The sequence below is a fragment of the Pseudonaja textilis genome, chromosome 2 (assembly GCF_049901715.1).
Source record: "Pseudonaja textilis isolate UNSWEBS1 chromosome 2, rPseTex1.2, whole genome shotgun sequence".
Taxonomy (NCBI): Eukaryota; Metazoa; Chordata; class Lepidosauria; order Squamata; family Elapidae; genus Pseudonaja; species Pseudonaja textilis.
The window spans coordinates 27,490,480-27,510,679 of record NC_141991.1 but is presented as its reverse complement, the minus strand read 5'-3'; the positions used below and the strand labels follow the sequence as shown (position 1 = coordinate 27,510,679).

At 37.9% G+C, this 20,200-nt stretch overlaps 1 protein-coding gene across 3 annotated transcripts in view; it reads right to left on the bottom strand.

Moving 5' to 3' along the window:
* Positions 1 to 3,707: 3,707 nt before the first annotated feature.
* The window catches only part of SYNPR (synaptoporin), a 172,416-nt gene continuing 155,923 nt past the window's right edge, over positions 3,708 to 20,200 (bottom strand). For 2 of the 3 annotated variants that reach the window (XM_026721176.2, XM_087923605.1), the window contains 3 exons: positions 13,239 to 13,434; positions 7,183 to 7,374; positions 3,708 to 6,427 (listed from right to left, as the gene is read on the bottom strand). In XM_026721176.2, the coding sequence (XP_026576961.1) occupies positions 6,149 to 6,427; positions 7,183 to 7,374; positions 13,239 to 13,434 (667 nt within the window). In that variant the 3' untranslated portion in view covers positions 3,708 to 6,148. The remainder of the gene's footprint in view (positions 6,428 to 7,182; positions 7,375 to 13,238; positions 13,435 to 20,200) is intronic. The other variant, XR_015741592.1, reaches the window with a different exon arrangement.

Below are 20,200 nucleotides of genomic sequence, written 5' to 3'. Positions count from 1 at the left end.
ATTTCTGCACCTGGAGGAGGAGTGGTTGAAGGGATGTCTCAAGTTGGGATGGTTGGTGGTTGGACCATGAGATGGACTGATGGGTGCCGGGGTTGGGTTTTGGAATTTTGAATTACTAAGGGAAAACCCGGAACTCTCAGATTCAGGTTTTCCCGGATGTGCCAGTATACCTACCCTAATAAAAGGAAACTTTGAGAAAATGCCTGTCTTGGAGTTTTTAATTGGAGTTGGGTTTTTCTGAAACCCTGACACAGTTCTCCTCTGAATTTAGATATCTACATTTGGTGCAGATATAAAGTTGCTTTGAGAGCTAAAAATTATTTATAAATATATTTCATGGGAAGTCTCAGTTCTTTGAGGTAGTCCAGACAGGAAACTAATACCACGAGTACTAACGCTACCTTCATTGTAAAGGTATAGTAGAATTTGACAAGTTTGAAAGTGCATCTCTCCCCACGACCGCCTTGCCTTTACTTTCCAGGGAACTAGGGAGAGATCCTACTGAGATGCTTTTTCATGTCTCCTCTTCTTCTGTGGGCTGAGTTGTCTCTTATCCAGTCATTGCTTTGGCTGCAGTTCTTTCTTCTCCCAGAATACACCCACAAACATTTTAGCAAAGGGTTCTCTGCCCGATTGTTGGGTGGGTCTGGCCATGGTGGGTGTGGCCTAGTCGGCCTCCTGCACCATGGTGTGTGGGGGGAGGGCATTTTTGCCGTCCCCAGGCTCCGAAGGCTTTCTTCAAGCCTCCGGGAGGGTGAAAATGGTCTCTCCAGGCTCCAGAAGCTCTCTGGAAACCGGAAAGGGGCTCATTTCTGGCCTTCCCAAACTTCCAGGAGGCCCATTTTCACCCTCCCCAAGCAACCCCCCCCGTGCACCCGACACTTACCTGCATCGAAAATGGGCCATATGGGGACTCCTGGGAAGGGCAGGGTAGGGTGGGCAGGGCCACCAGGAGTGGGATTTGGGGGTTCTCTGAACTGCACAGAATCTTAGCTGAACCCCTGCAAACCCTCAGCAACCCACCCCTGCCCACAGATCATTAGAGGAAGGCAGTACTTCCTGTTTCAACTCCAATATCTAAAATTCTTTGTCTTAAGGCGAATTTAGCCGGATCCAACCCTAACGGACTCACATCTTCTCTTTGGCCCTTCCCCAACCCATTGTGTGTCTGTTCTTGGGAAATTCTATTATTACACTGTAATCTCTTTTCTTAGCACTTTGCCAAATAGAGCTTTTACTGCTTCCCATAGTTCAGAGCAGTGTTTTTCAATCTTGGCAACTTTAAGAGTACTGGCTGCTGTTGTATTTGTATTAGAAATAATGTTAGAAAATTGGAACAACATATGATTATAAAATGGGATAAAATATTCAATGTAATTTAGTGAAACTTTTTCTTTTTTGAACAAAATAAATGAAATGAAATATGAGAGAATTGAATTAAAAAGAAATGGGGACATTTTAATTACATAATGTTTTAAAATATAAGTGAAATGGGGGGAAGTAACTACGCAAAACTTATAAGGGTTCCCATAGAAGCATGATACTTATTTGAAAGGGAATGTGTAAAATGTTTAAGATTTAAATGAATATTAATTTTAACGATAGAGTTCAACTGGTATGGATTGTTGTTTTAATTTTATTATATATTTATAATTTTTTCTTTTTTAAAAATATAGTGTGTAGTTTTAGAATGTACTAAGCAGAATCCGAATGAAAGTTATGTATTATATTAAGTGTTAAATTTAGGGGAAAGATATAAAGGTGTCATACTCCAATTAGTGATTACAGGAGAAATTTTGTGTTAATGAGAAAAGATAATAGACAGTTGAAACAGGACAGACAAAGGATATAAGTATAATGATTTAAATTGAGATGAAATAAATAAAATAGAATTAAGAGAGTGAAAAGAGGGGAGAAGCTGTATAGAAAATCTAGAATGGTAATAAGATATGGAATGGTATATAAAAGTGAGCATGAACTTGAATTTATATCTGTATGAAGAGATGTAACCTGGGATCAAGCTGCTTTCAAAAATATATTTTATGTTTTGTGTTTGGTTTGTATTTTTGTTTTTTAAAAATTGATAAAATGTTTGGGGAAAAAAAAGAGTACTGCCTGGGGAATTCTGGGAATTGAAGTCCACGCAGCTAAAAGTTGCCAAGGTTGGGAAATATTGGCTTGGAGCCTTGCCATAGCTAAACATGATCCTGCGTTGAACCTTTAGTTAATTGGAGTGTTTGGAGTTTAAAGGATAATAGACATATCTGCAATTACAATTATATTGATTGAAAAATTGACACGATGGAGTAAAGCCAGACCTTAAATCTGATTTTTTTAAAAAAAAAACACCTGTTGTATGGAATATTAATGGGATGATAAAATGAGTTTTTATAAGTTTTTATCTTAATTTCTTTTTTGCCACCCACTGGGTATATGTACAATTACAGTGTCTGCTGGGGAAAAACTATATAGAAAATGTAAAATAGTATAAGATATGGAATAGAATGCAAAAAGGAGCATGAAATTGAGTTTTGTGTCTGTATAAAAAAGTTCAACCCGGGACCATGCTATTTTCAAAAAAGATGTTTTACTTTGTATTTTGTATGTGTGAAAACCCAAATAAAACTTTATTATAAAAAAACAATTACAGTGTCTGCTGACATTTTGATTTGGAACAGATGCTTTAGAAACATGTAATTAGTATAAGTGGTCACTAAAACCTATGGGTTTTTATAAATACAATAAATAAATCAATTTGACATGTAACTTTTAAAGAATTTATGGAGCAAAAAATTGGATCTCCCCTTTTCCTTAAACAATAATAAATTGTCTTAACATTTGTATCAAAATTTTTGAAAGATATTTTTGAAGATCTTTTTAAAAAATACTTTTTTTGATTTATTGGACTATTTTTATTCCGTTATTCATTTTCTTGGCCAGAGTATAGCATAGATATGGGAGGGCAATGAGTATTTTATTTTTCTTGGGGAAATTCATTCTCTGACTTGTTTGTTTGATCAATAACCCTCTTTCTCCAGAAACTGAATACAGCTTATATAAGAGTTGCCCTTTATTTTGTCTCCCACACTACACACAGGTTGGGCTGAGCAATAATTTAGGACTTGTTACATAATAGAATCCCATAGATGAGATTATGTAGCCTTTGAACACGTTTCAAGATAAATATGAACCAGAATATATGAAGAGCCTTGGTGGCGCAGTGGTTAGAGTGCAGTACTACAGGCTACTTCTTCTGACTGCCAGCTGCCTACAATTTGGCAGTTCGAATCCCACCAGGCTCAAGGTTGACTCAGCCTTCCATCCTTCAGAGATGGGTAAAATGAGGACCCAAATTGTTGGGGGCAATAGGCTGATTCTGTAAAACAACTCTGTAAATCCTGACCAGCAGAGATTATGGCTACTGTTATCAAAAGGATCAGGAAAATAACAAGTTATAAGAGAACCAGTTTGCTCTAGTGTTTAAGACACTAGGCTAAAAACTGGGAGGCCATGAGTTCTAGTTCTGCTTAGGCATGAAAGTCAGCCCAAGACACCTCACAGGGTTGTTGTTGTGGGGAAATAGGAGGAGGAGCGTGTGTTGGCTATGTCCACCTTGAGTTATTTGTAAAAATAACAATACAAATAAATAAATATAAACTCCTAAGAAGAAAAAACTTTGTGAAACACCAATAATGATACCCAACCAATGAATGTCAGATACTTTATACAAAACAATGTCCTTTGTCAGCTAGTTTTTCAGCACACCCATTATCAACAGTAAAAAGCTATGTTCTGTGGATTGTAAATTGGTTTCTCTTCTTGTTCTCCTGAAATGTTACGATGCTTCAATCTCTCATCTTGTCTAAGTGACTCCAACAGAAGATACTGATTTACCCCCTTTTAGCATTTTTTAAAAATGTGCTTGCCATTTTTGCCCTATTTTACCTGCTGACTGAATCAGAATACATTCATTGTCATTCTCTGAGTAGGAGCTTGAAGGTTGCTTTAGTTTAGACTTTCGTAATAGCACCATAATCCTTCAAACAAGTTTTGTATGCAATACATTTATTTATTGAGATCAAATAATTATACCACAATATTAATTTATTCATGGAGCAGCCGTACATTGATTACAACAATCATATAACTGACTACGCTGTTTTATGCTAAAAGATGCTTTGAACATTTACAGCTGATACAATGATATTATAGACAGAAATACTTTTGTTTAGAAATGCAGATGTTCCAGGTTTATGGTATATTCTCCTGTAGGCTGCAAATAGAATAAGAAAAAATGAGCCTTGTTTATGTACAGACTTCAGCATGTATGCAAAATTGGCAGTTTTTAATTGTTTCTTACTCCAGGTATGAGCTGCTCAGTCTGATAAATGTACAGCAAGGTAGAGATCCATTTCTTACCCTCCTCTTATTCCTTACAATAGATGCCACAATCACTGCACAGAGATACACATTTAGACTGTAGGGCCCTTAACGCTCTCTGAGCTTGGTTGTTTTCTTGTAGATGTTTCATTACCCAGCTAGGTAACATCACCAGTACTAGAAGAAAATGGAGTTTGCTTTCACTTTACATACAAGTGACATTTAGACTGGTTAGCTAACACATGTTTTGTTCAATTTGTAAGGTAGCTTCCTGCAAAAAACAGCCAAGGACCTATCTCACAACAATGAAGGCAAAGTTCAGACTGCCTTATGACAGGTATATTTTTAGCAGTGGGAACTCCATGCTACGTATCTGGGATCTGTCTGTAGCTAGAACAAAGAGAAGATAAAGCTTAGCAAGATTTAACAAAAGTTTGATTCAGTTCTCTTGACATGATTCTGTTTTCTTGCCATTGATTCTGATCTCTTTCATTCAATTGTTGAAAAGAATGTTTTACCTTGTAATTATTATATATAGTTTGAGATCAACTGGATCTCTAAGATAATCATATTCCCTACTAAGACATGGCTGTGTCTTTTTCATTGTTAAAATCCTACTTCTGACACTGTTTTTTTTTTATTTAGAGATAGCACCAAATTCAACAGTCAGCAGAATGTCTGATCTGAATAGAAGTCGAGAAAGAAAAACTTTCCTCAACAGTGATGACAAAATAGGACACATTTTTCTGTAATGTTTTGCAATAGCTGTATTGTGTAGTTGTGTCATTATTTGCACCTCTGTTATCCTAATAAAATAAATATAAATACCTTTGTAAAGATGTAAACACAGTTACTTGGTCCTTATATTATATCCATATTGAATCACACAACTTCAACATAAATATGGCTCTAGGAACAAATACTGAAATTAATAGGCAGAAAACAGTTGAACAGTGATATGTTTCAAAATTTCCTTTCCAGGAAAACATATTTTTGTTAAATACACAATTCAAATTTTGGGTAATTGATCCAACTTTATAGAATAAATAAATTAGTCATATATACATTATCTAAAATGTTACATTAGCAAAACGATTAAATACGAATGGAGAAAAGTTCCATGTTCACAGTCATAATATTCTCTTGTGAAAAATATGCGATTTCATGCACTTAGACACACAACTAACATCCTAATGAAGAAGAATATCAAATAACTATTTTAACCTGTAAAAAATATCAAATTGTATAAACTAGCAGTCAAATAGCAATGGAGAAAATTTAGGAGATGTAACTCATGCTTTGTGCTACATAGAGTAATCTTCAGAAATCATAGGAAACCTATTTTGCCTCATCAAAATGCAGAAGAAAAGCTAATGTTAACTTAATTATATTATGCCTATTTTAACCTACAGACTGAAGGCTACAAAACATTCTAATCATACATGTACAAAACTACTGCAGGGGTATTTATACCATACGTATAACAATTAGATACTTCATTTCACCACTGTGATGAACACATAGTCATCATCACCACTGTTATCTTCATCATCATCATCATCACCACCACCTATGGGGGGGGGGGGACTTCATCATTCACAAACAAACAAGAGCCACAACTCAACTCCAGCAGTTCATATTCACAGACCTTGGATTAGTTCAAACTCGTCATCACATTAATCTACAAACACTCAGAAATGTGCTATCATCACCATGTTTGAGCTTTCAAAAATGATCAGCGTTAAGGGCTCTCAGAACTCTGTGGTTGCTACATTTGATTAGTAAATGAAGTCGGGCCACTCTGTTGTTGCTGGCCAAACTCATCAACTTGGCCATAATTAGTTTGTTGCCCAAAATTGCCTTCCTGTTGGTTATACCCACCACTCGACCCATAGCTATCTTGATTGTAGCCACCTTGGTTATAGCTGCTGGACTGTTTCTCGAGGGTTTCTTGAGGATACCTTGAACCCGAAGAATGCCAACCAGTCTCCTTAAAAACAAACCAGATATTTCCTGCCCAGAGAACAAAGTTCAAGAATCCAAAGACCTAAACAAAAAAGACATTACATTTCATTTAGGGAATTTTTTTCTCTGTCTCCTTTGATTATTCACAAGATTGAGATTCTACTTTTAAAAAAATTCCACAGATAACTTATTAATTCAAGGTATTTTTGCTCAGAGAACCTTCCAAAGAGGTGGTTAAAACAAATATTAATCGGTCGGTCCTGTGGTAAGGTATAAATATAAATGAACAATAATAAACTGAAAACAGTTTGCAGCTTTCATTTAGTAGGTGAGCTACAAAAAACTAATGGAAAGATGAGTTTTATTCTTTGATGTTGGATCTGTGGCTTCATGATGTTGTTACCAGAGGCAGTTAATCATTTATTTTTTCCTAAAGTAATTTTTTGCAGTGCCATAAATATTAGCCATTTATGGCCTCAGATGATTAAAAGGCCCCTTTTCTCCAAATTCTCCATAATATCTGAAGAAATTTATTTTATATTCATACCACTAGGATAAATACACTTTGATTGTTAAATACAACCAGAATGCTCAATTATTATATTTTCAAAATGGTCCTAATTGCTTACACTATGTGAATTTAAAGAATCAGAGGCTCGTGCTGTTATTATCTTATTATCCTTTGAAGAATCAATGGATTAGATAAAATATGGTGGATTCCAACTGAAGGGTGAGAAAAGACAAATGCTGAGTGATTCTGTAGGGCACCAATCATTTTATTTCAGAACCCTCATTGTTGGTTTTTTTTTTTTACAAAAAAAAAAAAGGAATACTCACAACTGAAGTATTAAGACTTGACATAACAGGGCTGTACACAGGCAAGCACTTGTTGGATTGTTGTTTGCAAGCTGACATCAGTAAGAGTACTTCATCTGGGTCAGTGGCAACCTTCACATCAGATAGACCTTTAGCCCAAGCAGAAGAACCCACAAGCCACATGAAGGAGAACACCACTGTCACAACGAAATCCTGCAAAACCCAAATCAAACATTGCAGGTTCGTGTTGGACAGGCAGAGAAAAGCATGGAAGGAAATTGGTGCAATATGAATGCAAAAGGCCAGAAGGACAGTTCCGCTTGATAGAAGAGTCTCAGAATGCATAAATCCCATGTCTAAAAGTATACACGCACATTAGTATTTTCCTACCTATGAAAATTATACATGTGCTCCTGATGTGGAAGCTCAATACATGCTGGATGAAATGAGCCAGAACTTGAACCTAGTTCAACTCTCAGCTCAACAATCTTCAGGGGGAAAAAAGGGTGTTATTTATCAGATGGTTATAAAGAATCTCATAGTCTCATAAAAGATCAGTCAAGATGGGTGGAAACAACCTATCCCACTCAAAAGAGATTGATTTCTAGTCAGTGGGATGAAGGAAAGAGATATATGAATTTGAATTTCAATATGACTATAAATAGGCCTTGCATTTCATACGCAGCAGCCTTCTTTTTCTTTACTTCCTCTTTTACCACTTCCGATGTTGAGGAAGGTACAAGCTTTGGTTCTTGCACTTTTGGCAGCCTCAACCATTGTTATTTGATGCTGCTGTAGTAGTCTGTGTCTTTGAAATTGATGTTGTCTCTCCATTTTCTTCTGGATCTCGGCCTTCTCCTCTTTCTATATATGCCTTGTATAGTATATAGAACCCAAGGCAATTGACAACTGGCTCTCCAAGTCCAGCCCCATCTCCATGTCATAAGAGGTGGTAACAGGACATGGTAAAGGACTCATAAGATTGGGCGAAGCATAGTCTTGTGCCACATGATTGCTACGGCAGCCATGAAAGCCATCCTGAGTCACCTGAATGGCCTGACTAAAGAGCCTCTGGTGAAGTTGTGACAGGCCCAGAAAGCTGCAATGGATAATATATTGCTACAGAAATTACAAGGAGACACACACCAGACACTGGGTTCTTTTTTCATAATGGCTTATTTAGCTTTTCTACACTAAATTTACTGATCAGAAGCTCTGTGCCCTTGAATTCCTTGTATCCAGTCCAGTTTGCGAGGAGAAGCCTAATTCCTTCTTAAGTCTGGATAGTGATTCCCTAAGGAATCACAGTATGTGGAGCACCTTCTCTAATCTGGTACTAGATCTGATAAGTGTACAACTCTCGACATTCCCAAGAGTCTTTGGCCAAGACCTCTCGACAGTCATAAGTTGACAAACACTTCTAGGGTCAACATATGAGATGTGGACCTTTCTTTACCAAGAGAAAGAAATATTGGAAGTTGCCTTATCCTGAGACTGAGATTTGGTTCCATCTAAAGAACATAGGATACATTGATTGGTAAGTTACTTTCCACTCAGTTTCACGAAGGTACTTCCATCTCAATCCTATATGGAAAATAAGTTTAGAACAGCTGGATAGCAGCTATAAGATTAGCCTTCAATGGAGTTTGCTAGAGGGACAAAGATACTGGTGGAATCCTATTGTCTAATGTTGTGCAAAATATAGCATATTTTATCACTTTTAATTGTAAATTTTAGTGGATTTTCTTTTCTCCTGGTCCAGCCACTTCCAGGCTACTTTCAAATTTTACCTTTATTTTTTTTTTGGCCAGCTTCTCAAGTCAGATTAAATTTGCTTCTATCCCTGTTCCATCCCATTTTCAGGGAATTATCCTGCTCTTGGCCAGATGGCAGAGAGGCAGAGTCCTGAGCCTCTTGAGATGATTTCATTCTGAGATGCCATTAAGTTGCAAATTAAAAATATATATATTGGAAAATTACACGGATAATGAGTTTGCATCCCATATACTCTAAATAAGAGCAAAGACAGGCATCACTCAGTTCAATTAGCAAAAAAAGTAGCTTGCTTTTTAATTATTGCACATCAAAAATAACTACAGTAGAACCTCAGGTTGTGAATGCTCCTGTTCACAACCAAATCAGATGGCAAACAAAAAATCTACCTGATTTTTGAATCGGGTCACGGTTCAAAAATCGGGTGGCGAACAAAATCGGCGTGGAAAGATTAACTTTCTGCACTGATTTCCCCTTCAGCGCCATTTTTGACTGCATGCATGTGGAATCAGTTATGCTTCCGGACACGACCAAATCGGGTCACGACTGGAGTCCGGGAACAGATTACAGTTGCGACCCAAGGCTCCACTGTAACTGGCTAATAAAGAATAAAAGGTGGACAAAACAAAGGACACAGAACTTTCCAGTGAGACAAGAAGTAATACTGTGGATATTTAACATGGACACACCCAAAGGGAGTGACCTTTGTCCATTTTCACTGTAACCATAATAAATGGCAGTCATACAGAACTGGATAGTGGGACATCAGGTGATCCCTCTATTCTGAAGCACGAAAGAAGCAATTTGTTGGACTGAGATGAAGTATCCAACAAGCATCTAGGTGTTGTTACCCAAGACACCAACTTACTTATTCACCGAGATTTCTCAACCTTGGAAATTTTAAGGTGTGGACTTCAACTCCCAGAATTCCCCATTCTGACTGGGAAATTCTGGGAGTTCAGTTCCACATGTCTTAAAGTTGCCAAGGTTTAGAAACACTGCACCAATCCTCAAAGATGAGGGTTATGCATTTCAGAATATGAAAAAAATATATTATATTTTATTGCATTCAAATTTTAATTTGATCCCATGTTGGAAGAAATATCCATCTGGTTCAGTTCCAAGTGGGGAGAGACACTAGAAACATAGAGGCTGATTGGAAAGATGGTTTATTGATGAACAGGACCACATGAGGTCCTGGGCAGCTGACCACATGGAATGGAGAGGGAGGGTTATTTATACCCTCTCTTGGGCCTCGCCCTTGAGCTTCCTTTTCCTGTGGTAAGAGCATGTATTCTGTTGGTTGCTGCCAGACTCCCATGGGGCTATGCAGGGGACATAGCTGATTTTGTAGGTTATCTGAGTCAAGCTTGGTTGAAGCTTGGGCTGATGCAATGAAGGTTGTGCAGTTCCTATTGTGGCTGAATGACTTTTCCCTGAAGGATAAGGCCATCATCCTGGAGCTGAAGGTCTTTTGATAGACTGGCCCAGTCTTTCTTAATGGCCACCAAATAGCTGTTGGCGGTAGGGAGTTTCTGTCTCCCTTAAGATTTCCATTTCTCTTTTAGGGGAAATATAATATTCTGCCTTTTTAAAACAATATTTCTCAAAATATTTCATTCTTCCAGGAGGGGTGACTTCCCCCATCTATATTCAATTTACTCAACGTTTCCATGTTTTGACAAAGACAAAAATAGGCTTCCCCCCCCAACTAAAAAAAGGTTATTATTATTATTCCTAAGAAAAATCCCCAAGGACTGCAGGAAGTATAATGCTAATGTTTCTAGAAGCTGTGGAATCAAAAGTGTACAGGCCTTTTTGCATTTTGGAGTGGATCTTTAAGGCCAATTAAGTGAATTTGCATTTAGGCTTTCTTTCATCCAAGAAAGCATTCAGATGAAAATCACCTTGTTGCAATCAGTAGTATTATCTTTCTGTGTGTGCAGGAAAAAGTGGAGGGCAAATGTTGTTTTGGGTTTTTGTCTGGACGCCAAAAAATGTGGCTCAGATTTGAGAGGTGAAGGACAGTCTCAGTTGAAGCTTGAAGATCAGATTTTTTGGGTGGGGGAGTTTATGTTGCCATTTATGATATGAATTACTCTTGAGTTTCTTAGAGCTGGGTGAACTGCCTAAGTAACCTCCCATTTATAGCGTGATTATCAGTGCTAGCTTCCCTCAGAGACTACAAAAACATAAAGGTGATTTTTTACAAGGCAGTATAACTCATCCAATTATTTTTGTGGATTGCAGGCAATAAAAATGTCACCATTAGAGCTTTTCTAGTTTACTGCTACTGTTTATTTCCTATTTGAGGATTAGAAATGATGACAAAAGGATAAAAACACAGTGATGTTAAAATTCTGTCACAACAGAATTATTTTTTCTGACTAGAATGGAATCACAGCAATGGCAAAGAACATTGGCTTGAGGTTAGTTGCCATGCATGATGTAGAAATGCCTTTCACATATTAAATAGAAGAATATAATTTTATGAGTAATTAATGCTGCCTGTTGAAGGTTCAAATAAACATCGAACAATGACTTGTAAAGTTAAAGATCCTGGAGATGGCAGCTACACAGCTTCTTTGAATGAAGTTTTCATATATAGTTATAGATACCTACTGCCCCTTTTAGATAGTAATTGGAGAGCCAATATACATCTGCACACCCATTAATACCGATCCCAGACAAACAGAAAAAACTTTAGATTAATTTTAAGATATTTAAGATCTCTTATTCATAGGTGTCTGTGTATGGTTATAATGCTGCTGGTCATAGTTACTGTATATAAATTATTTTTGACTAAACCAAAATGTCAGCACCATTTTCTATTCTATAACACTTATAAATGTGTTTGAGATAAAGCAATTCTGTAACAATAAATACAATCATGTCCGTTTTGACAATATCCCTTCAGCTGTTTTCCTTCAGATTTCTGTAATGAGGACTGTTATTAAGACTTGCTTTTAGGCAATGCTTAGTCAGAAATCTCCAAAGTTTTCATATTTCTTTATACCATTCTGGCTGTTCCCTATGAAAGTGTTACTCAGTTATGGATTTTGTTTTTGAATGAAACAACCTAATTTTTTTACTTCCCTTTTAAAAGCCAAATATATTTAACATATACATTTTTATAAGGACTAATTCTCAGATTTGGGACAAAGCAGATTGTAATCTAAGAAAATCAGTAGCACATTTTTATTTTTTTAAAAAATCTGTAAATTTTTGGGGAAAAAGCAACATTCCAATTGTGTAGTGTTGGAAGTTAAAACCCACCCCTCTCCTAGGAAAATGAAATATTTTAGGATATATTAAAAAGGCAGAATATTTCCCCTAAAAGAGAAGTAGAAACTCAGAGAGACCCCCTACCTTTGCTAATGGGCCATTAAGGCCTGGCCCAGTCTATTCTACATAACAAAGATTTACCTTTTTCAAGCAGACTCGTAATGGGAATCCCAAAGCCTTTTCATTACATCATCTTCCAGCAAGGCTCAACCAAGCCTGGGACTCAGGACAGCCTACAAAGTTGCCCTTGCATGGCCCCATGGGAGTCGGACAACCAATCAGAATATAAGCTCAAATTCAAATCCCAACAGAAGGCATAAAAACCCAGGGATTCTCAGCATCTCTTCCCTTTTTTTCACCCAGGAGCTTCCAGGCATGTGATCCTGTCCACCACTAAACCATCTTTTCAAGCAGTCACCATGTTTCTAGTGTCTTTTTCCTCACTTGGAACTGAACCCAGAAAGATATTTCTTCCGACAGTAGAAAAATTTACGTCTCTTCAGGATCTATAAAGCCATGGATAGAAATTCAAAGGAGATAAGATGTTGTATCACCCCCTGAAAGTCTCTCATAGTATTTGTAGTATCTGTAGAAAGGGACAAATAGGAGTATTTACTCTTCTTAAATGTTCATAACCAAGGTCTATAAGATCAGTGTATCTGCATGAACTGCTGTCAGCATAGACACAATAATCATGAATGGTAGTTCTCAGATTTTTTTTTTTTTTTTTTTTGCCAACAATGTCTACCTGGTTTATATTGTCAACATCACTGGGCAAACTTTGTTTGCCTTCAAACTATTTCTGTTGATTCTCAATAACAGTCTCCAAATACCACCAATTAACACCGACTAACCCTCTAAACAACACTAATCAAGGAGTGTAAAATCTAAGTAGGAAATAGAAAAACCTGTATATCAGATGACAATAGAATTCTAACTAACCCAATGGGAGAGATAACTTAGACAGACACCTCAATTACAAGGACAAAGGTGTTAGCATTGGTTGAATGTGTACTTACAATCAAAGGACCCCTGTTGTTTTCACGGTATTTGTTCTGGAAGAAAATGTAAACTACGGTGGCTGCCAAGGAATAGAGGAAGGCAAAGACGGCAATAGTCACAAAGAATTCCGCAGAAGAGGAAAAGTCGCCTATTAGTGAAAGTTTTTCTCGTCTTCCTTCACAGGTGGGAGCATCAAAATTCACCTGGTACAACCTAACATTGAGAATAAGAAGAAAGCGAGTTGGAATCAGAAAGCAGTTTAGTCCCCTGGATCAATCAGAACAGAGCTGGAAGGTACCTTAGAGGTCTTTTAATCCAACCCCCTGTTTAAGCAGGAAAACCCTATTCAGACAAGTGGCTGTTAAAAACCTCCAGTGATGGAGCACCCACAACTTCTGAAGGCAAGTTGTTCCACTGGTTGATTGTTCTCACTATTAGGAAGTTCCTCCTTAATTCCAGGTTGGTTAGTTTCCATCCATTGTTTGGATATACTTTCTAGAGCATTGAGGTACATTCCATGTGCACTTCAAATGTCCTTGATATAATGATTCCAGGGGTGAAATTCAAAATATTTCCCTACCGGCTCTGTGGGCATGGCATGGTGGGACGCAGTTTCTAAAAGGAAGAAGGTGGGCGTGAAGGTGAGAATCTCAAAAAGGAAAAAGGCAGGTGGCTAAGGGCCCTTGGCCAACCGATTCAAATCGTCCCTACCACCTCTCTGAACCGATTCAAATTGTCCCTACCACCTCTCCCGAGGTAGTGTGAGGTGGATGAATTTCACCCCTGAATGATGCCCTTCCAAGTGTTATTCAAACATTCTATGATTTGGTATCTGCTACTTGCACATATACAAGAGGGTCAGCTCTTTAGCCAACTACAGCACAACATTTTAAAGGCTACTTCAAAGACCTTTCTTTCCAAGGTTGAATGTAGCCAACCAACTGGCAAAGTCAGAATGTAGCCAACCTACTGGTAAGGTCAGTTATTAAAGAGAATAACAAACACAAAACACAAACATTGCCTTGTTTGCCTCTGCATGTGGTGTTTGGCTCTATATGGCTCATTAGATCATGGATTGGATAAGATGGAGTGCAACCCTAGCTTACATACACATAGGATCCCATTCTGCAATAAAAGGAAAAGGAGAACCATGCAATGCCAAAGTTGGGAGAGGGGTTTAGGCAACTGTATTCAAGCCTGTACTCAGGGTAGGAATCCTAATTCAAGCATTTCTGCTGTAACTATTTTGAAACATGTACATTTCTAGGATCTAGGATTTAGAATTTGTGGAGCCCAAGGAAATGGATAAGGTCCTCTGTAGTTTGAATTCTGCCATTCATTCCATGTTCCCCTTGGTTTCGTTAAATGGCGAGAAGTAGTTCTGTGAACTTATCAACATCTCTTTAAAGGATAGCATAATGCCTCCTGCTTTAAAACAGGTGGTGATGTGCCTTCTCCTGAATAAATTGTACATGGCTGATTCTGATCCCTTTTACACACTTTCTCATCTTTTTGTCCTTGCAAAAATGATGGAGAAATATTGAAGACTGTAGATGAAAATCTAGCCTCTGGTCAAAGATCATCACGAATGTGTCCCTCTTGGCTGTTAGCTCTATTAGCAATATTGGAAATCGTCCATGATGGGATCCTTCTGGATAGTCTAAAAGGCCTGAGAGTTGGGGTACAGTATTATGGAAATTCTACTCCAGTGGTTGTATAGTAGATCGATGGGTGGTTTCAGTCAGTGGTCATGAAGGGTCAGTATTCAAACATTTGGGAATTCCATAGTGGGATGGCTCAGTGCTCAATGTTTTCCCCCATTTATATGCTAAGGCATGCCAATTAGACAGTTTGGGGTGAAATGTCTTCTCACAATATCCATTTAGATATCACTTTTGGATTAAACCAGATAGGTGTAGAAGACCTCAACTGGTGTCTAAACATTATAACTGGTGCTTAGATTTTTATGATATTATATTACATTATTTATATTTATTTTAATTTTTGTGTTGACTTTTGTTGTATTCCACCCCAAAGTAGTCAAGATTGAGCTGGGTTATAAATTTTGTAAAATGGATACAAACAAGTAGGTGCCAAGGTGACACTTAAACACTGGGTAACTTGTTCCCCTGTCAAGCTACTGTGGCTCCTTTTTCAAACCTTCCATTAGAAACCGCTTTTCTATAACTCGAATCCATCATATCACAAGTATTACGCAATGGCATCATTGCTGTTGGTTATGGATATCATTGATCAGATGCTGCAGGCTTTTGGAATTTTTTGAGGGAATTTAGGATTGTTTACACTTCCAAAAAAACCATCCCACTCTTTTCTACACTAACTGGAAGCATGCAAAAAAGTTCTACAGATGATGCTTTATTAAGATCTAGATTCGAACTCAACATTATACTGCTAAAAGTCTTGTGTCTGTAACCTCTAACTGGGCAAAATAGTACATTGTAGGGAAACAATTTTGAACCAAAATACCTCAAATGGGCGAAGATGCAGAATGCATCCAAAATCCAGAACCTATGACTCCTCTAGACTTGAAATCTGGCAAAGTTTATTAAACATTTTATGACATAAAAATGATCCTAAAACATTTTATGATGTAATAAAAGGTAAAGGTAAAGGTTCCCCTCACACATATGTGCTAGTCATTTCCAGCTCTAGGGGGCGGTGCTCATCTCTGTTACAAAGCCAAAGAGACAGCGCTATCCGAAGACGTCTCCACTGTCATGTCACTGACATGACCAAACGCTGAAGGTGCATGGAACACTGTTACCTTCCCACCAAAGTAGTCCCTATTTTTCTACTTGCATTTTTACATGCTTTTGAACTGCTAGGTTGGCAGAAGCTGGGACAAGTAACAGGAGCTCACTCTGTTACAAAGTGCTAGGGATTCGAACCGATTTTCAAGAACTTTTCCATGAAAGACAGTGCATTAAAAGACCTGCTGTTGTTGAAGGCATCCAGGAATCTGGTAAAGATGTATCTCTGAAACAATGACCTAATGGGACATGGGTAGTACTGCTCTCAAAACCACTGTAGCTGAATTAAACAAAACTCTTAATGGCTTTGTATAATGTATGAATCTAGCCAGAGTTCACTAACTTACCATTATTTCTCTATAAAAGCAAGAAACAAAAGAATTCAGAAGGATAAGCCTCATCAAATAAACCACAAACACAATTCACCCAAAGTATTTATTTCCTGTATCCACTCATATTTCAGCTTAAACTCATTTGGTTCTCAGGACCCTTTGTATCTCTAAATATTGTGTACACATAGACACGTTTATGTGTGTATATTTGTATATGTATGTATAATGCAGGTGTGTCTGTGTGTATAGTCAGAACTCTATGTACCTTTTTTATCATATCAAAAATACTTCTGCCATTTATTCCCTAATGTTATTATAAACAGATTATTTGCACAGATGGCTTTTTGATTGATTTAAGGAATTATTTTATTTGCTACATCATTTATTGCTTTCCACTACTGTGCTTTGTTGCCAATCATCTTGATGGTGCCATGGCAATTGAGGAAATGAAGTGCAGTGATGATGGATGGATGGATGGATGGTGGATCATCAACTCATTGTTGACTCTTTGCAACCACACAGACAACACAGAGCTGATATTAAAAAGTAGCACCGCTGGAATTACTGTGATGGCTACTATTAGTATTGTCCCTTGTCTTCCTCCTTCCCTAAGCAAATCATACGTCCGTGAAGATTCTTGGCTTTTAAAAACCCCTGAAGTCTTAGAAATGAAGGAGCAGATGAAGGATAAAAGAGAGAGTCATCCAGCACTTTGGTGACACAAATTACCAAAAAGGAGCTGAAGCAATAGTAGCCCTGAATCATCTAGGGAACATTTTTAGCATCAAGAGTAAGTACCATGTCATTCTAAAAGTCACAGGAAATTGCTGCTCTGAATATATAATTTTCTGCTGACATAAAAGCTTGTTAAATAGGACTGCTTCCTCCATATGCAACCCTGTGTAGCTTTTTTGCTATCACCTCACTATTTAGATCCCCATGAAATTTCAAACAGCTGTTACTCCAACCACCTTATGAATTTGAGTTGGTTATTAGGCTGCTATTCTGAGTTGGTTCAATTCACTGTTTTATTCTCCACAACAGCCACTGAGTAGAGGGCGGCAAATGTGTAAATTGACACATAGCTTTATTCAGAAAGTTGAAAAAGGGTTGAGAGAAGTGACTGAATTTACTTTACTACAATGTATGTGCCACTCAATCTAACAAAAGCAAGCAATGCACCGTTACAAAGAAAACAATGTTTCTCACAAAATAGAGCAACAGCTACAACATCTAATTCACAGCAGGATGATCCCTCTCACCACCAATCTGTCCCATGACTCTCTGAAAAGCCAGGTTTTGATGGCTTGCTAAAATATTTGCCAACTACATTGGGATTGACATATATATTGTGAGAGCTGCACTGGTTACCAGTTTCCTTCCTTGGAATAGTTCAAGTAAACATATGTATGTATGTATGTATGTATGTATGTATGTATGTATGTATGTATGTATGTAATATATATATGTAAAAAGGGCAGAATCTAATCTCAGGAACAGGGAATTATCTCTGTGGTCCATAAAGAAGAAGCGCTTTAGGAGACAGGACCTAGATAAAGTCCCTTCCCTAATCTTATTTTGTGGGCAGAAGTTGAAATGAGAAAGTTGTCCCATATATATCCAGATGTTAAGCCATGTCAGACTTTAAAGGTGGCAACTATCACCTTGAACTATTCCAGGAAGGAAACTGGTAACCAGTGCAGCTCTCACAATATAGATATGTGTCAATCCCAATGTAGTTGGCAAATCCAAAGAAATAAAAATGATACAGATTTCAGGAAGGTATCCTTCATATTAGTCTGGAGCAAAAATAATAACCTTGAAAACTGTAAGAGTAAAGTCCCAGTCTCAATTATAGTGGGTTAATTAAGTTGGTGGTCTCCTTGAAACAGATTATTTTCATACCTTTTATATCTAGACTTCATTGCCTCTTCTTGGATAACTAAATGTGTCATCCCCTGCATTTCTACTATCTCTCACAGTGTTACATGGGAAAACATAGAAGATTCCATCACTAGAAGAGCTTGCACTGATGCTGTTACCTAGTATGAGCCATGGTGGCTCAGTGGTTAGAATGCAGTATTGCAGGCTAGGTCTGCTGACTGCCGGCTGCCTGCAATTTGGCAGTTCAAATCTCACCTCAGCCTTTCATCTTCCCGAGGTCGGTAAAATGAGGACCCGGATTGTTGGGGAAAATGAGGACCCGGATTGCTGACTCTGTAAACCACTTAGAGAGGACTGTAAAGCACTGTAAAGTGATATATAAGTCTAAGTGCTATTGCTAGTTTGGGTAATGAAACATCTGCAGGGAAACAACCGAGCTCAGAGAGCACCAAGGACTCCTTACTAGATGAACTGCTACATCTGGACCAGTTGAACTTTCCATATGATCTTGTTTATTTATTTAATTTAAATGCCACCCATCTCACTCTGCAAAGTGACTCTTCAAGGATAACCTCATGTAGAGCACTTTGCTGTAGTCCAAACAAGAAGTCATAAAGACATGAGTGATCATGAGGACAACCTCATCAAGGATGAGGAATGACACTGAATAAAGATGTAGAAAGGCCTTCCTAGATGTAGCTGCCAAGTAGGAATGAGAGAGGGAGGGAGGGAAGGAAGGGGAGAGAGAGAAATAGAGGGGGGGGGGAGGGAGGGAGGGAGGGAGAACCAAAGTTACAAACATGTTCTGCATGAGATGTGGGAACCCTGTCCAGAGCCATATATAGAATATCCTTGGTATTGGAAGGCATCCAACCCTTAGCTAATTTAGCTTGCTGAGCCTGTTCATCCCGACCCAAGCTGTAACAACTCCAGACAGCAAGTCAAAGCTTCCACAACATCTCTATATATACCTGAGTATCATCAACATGCTGATAATTACCTGACTTTGTGCTGCAAGATGACCTCACCCAGAAGTTTCATACAGTCATTAAATAAGAAACATTAAACTCTGTAGATTTCATAACAATAAAGTCAAGGGCATGACCTCTTTCTTCCTACTACCACCGATTGCAACCATCTCTATATATACCTGAGTATCATCAACATGCTGATAATTACCTGACCTTGTGCTGCAAGATGACCTCACCCAGAAGTTTCATACAATCATTAAATAAGAAACATTAAACTCTGTAGATTTCATAACAATAAAGTCAAGGGCATGACCTCTCTCTTCGTACTACCACCTACTGCAACCACCTCTTCAGGAAAGAGAACAACCACTGTAAACCAATGCCTCCCATTCTCAGCACTCAAAGGTGAAGTACCACAGAGATAGATAAAATACCACTGAGAGGTCCAACAAAACCAGGGCAGTTGTACTTTCCATGTCTTACCACAGGTCATCCACAAAGAGCAATCTACATGGTCATAGTCAAATCAGCTGACTCTGGAGGATGGCATTTGCTCCTTGTTTATATACAGTAACTTGCAAGTGTTAGTGATGTTTTTTTTTCCTTGGTACTTCCTTGATTAGAATATTGTTTTCGGTTTGATTGTTTATCTGATGTCAATCCCTGTTTATCTGGGTGTTGGCTGTGAGAGAGAATGTATTTTGATCTTTTTGCTTCCTTCTTAGCTTTTTATTATCTCTTTTGGATGGTGTGTAAATCTGGTTTATCTTTATATGTCAGTTGATGGCTGGTTTGTCTGAATGACAAGCTTCCAAGAATTCCCTAGCATTTTTGGATATAGCTGAGACTAGGATGCTTACAATTTCCCAGTTAAAACTATGGTTGAGTCTATCCATGTCCTGTGAGATTAAGGAGTTTTCATCATATCTTCTGACTGCTAGTTGGTGTTTATGGATGTGCTCGGCTAGTTTTTTTCCTTACTAATTAGCTCAAACCTAGCACTGAACCATGCTTAATCCCA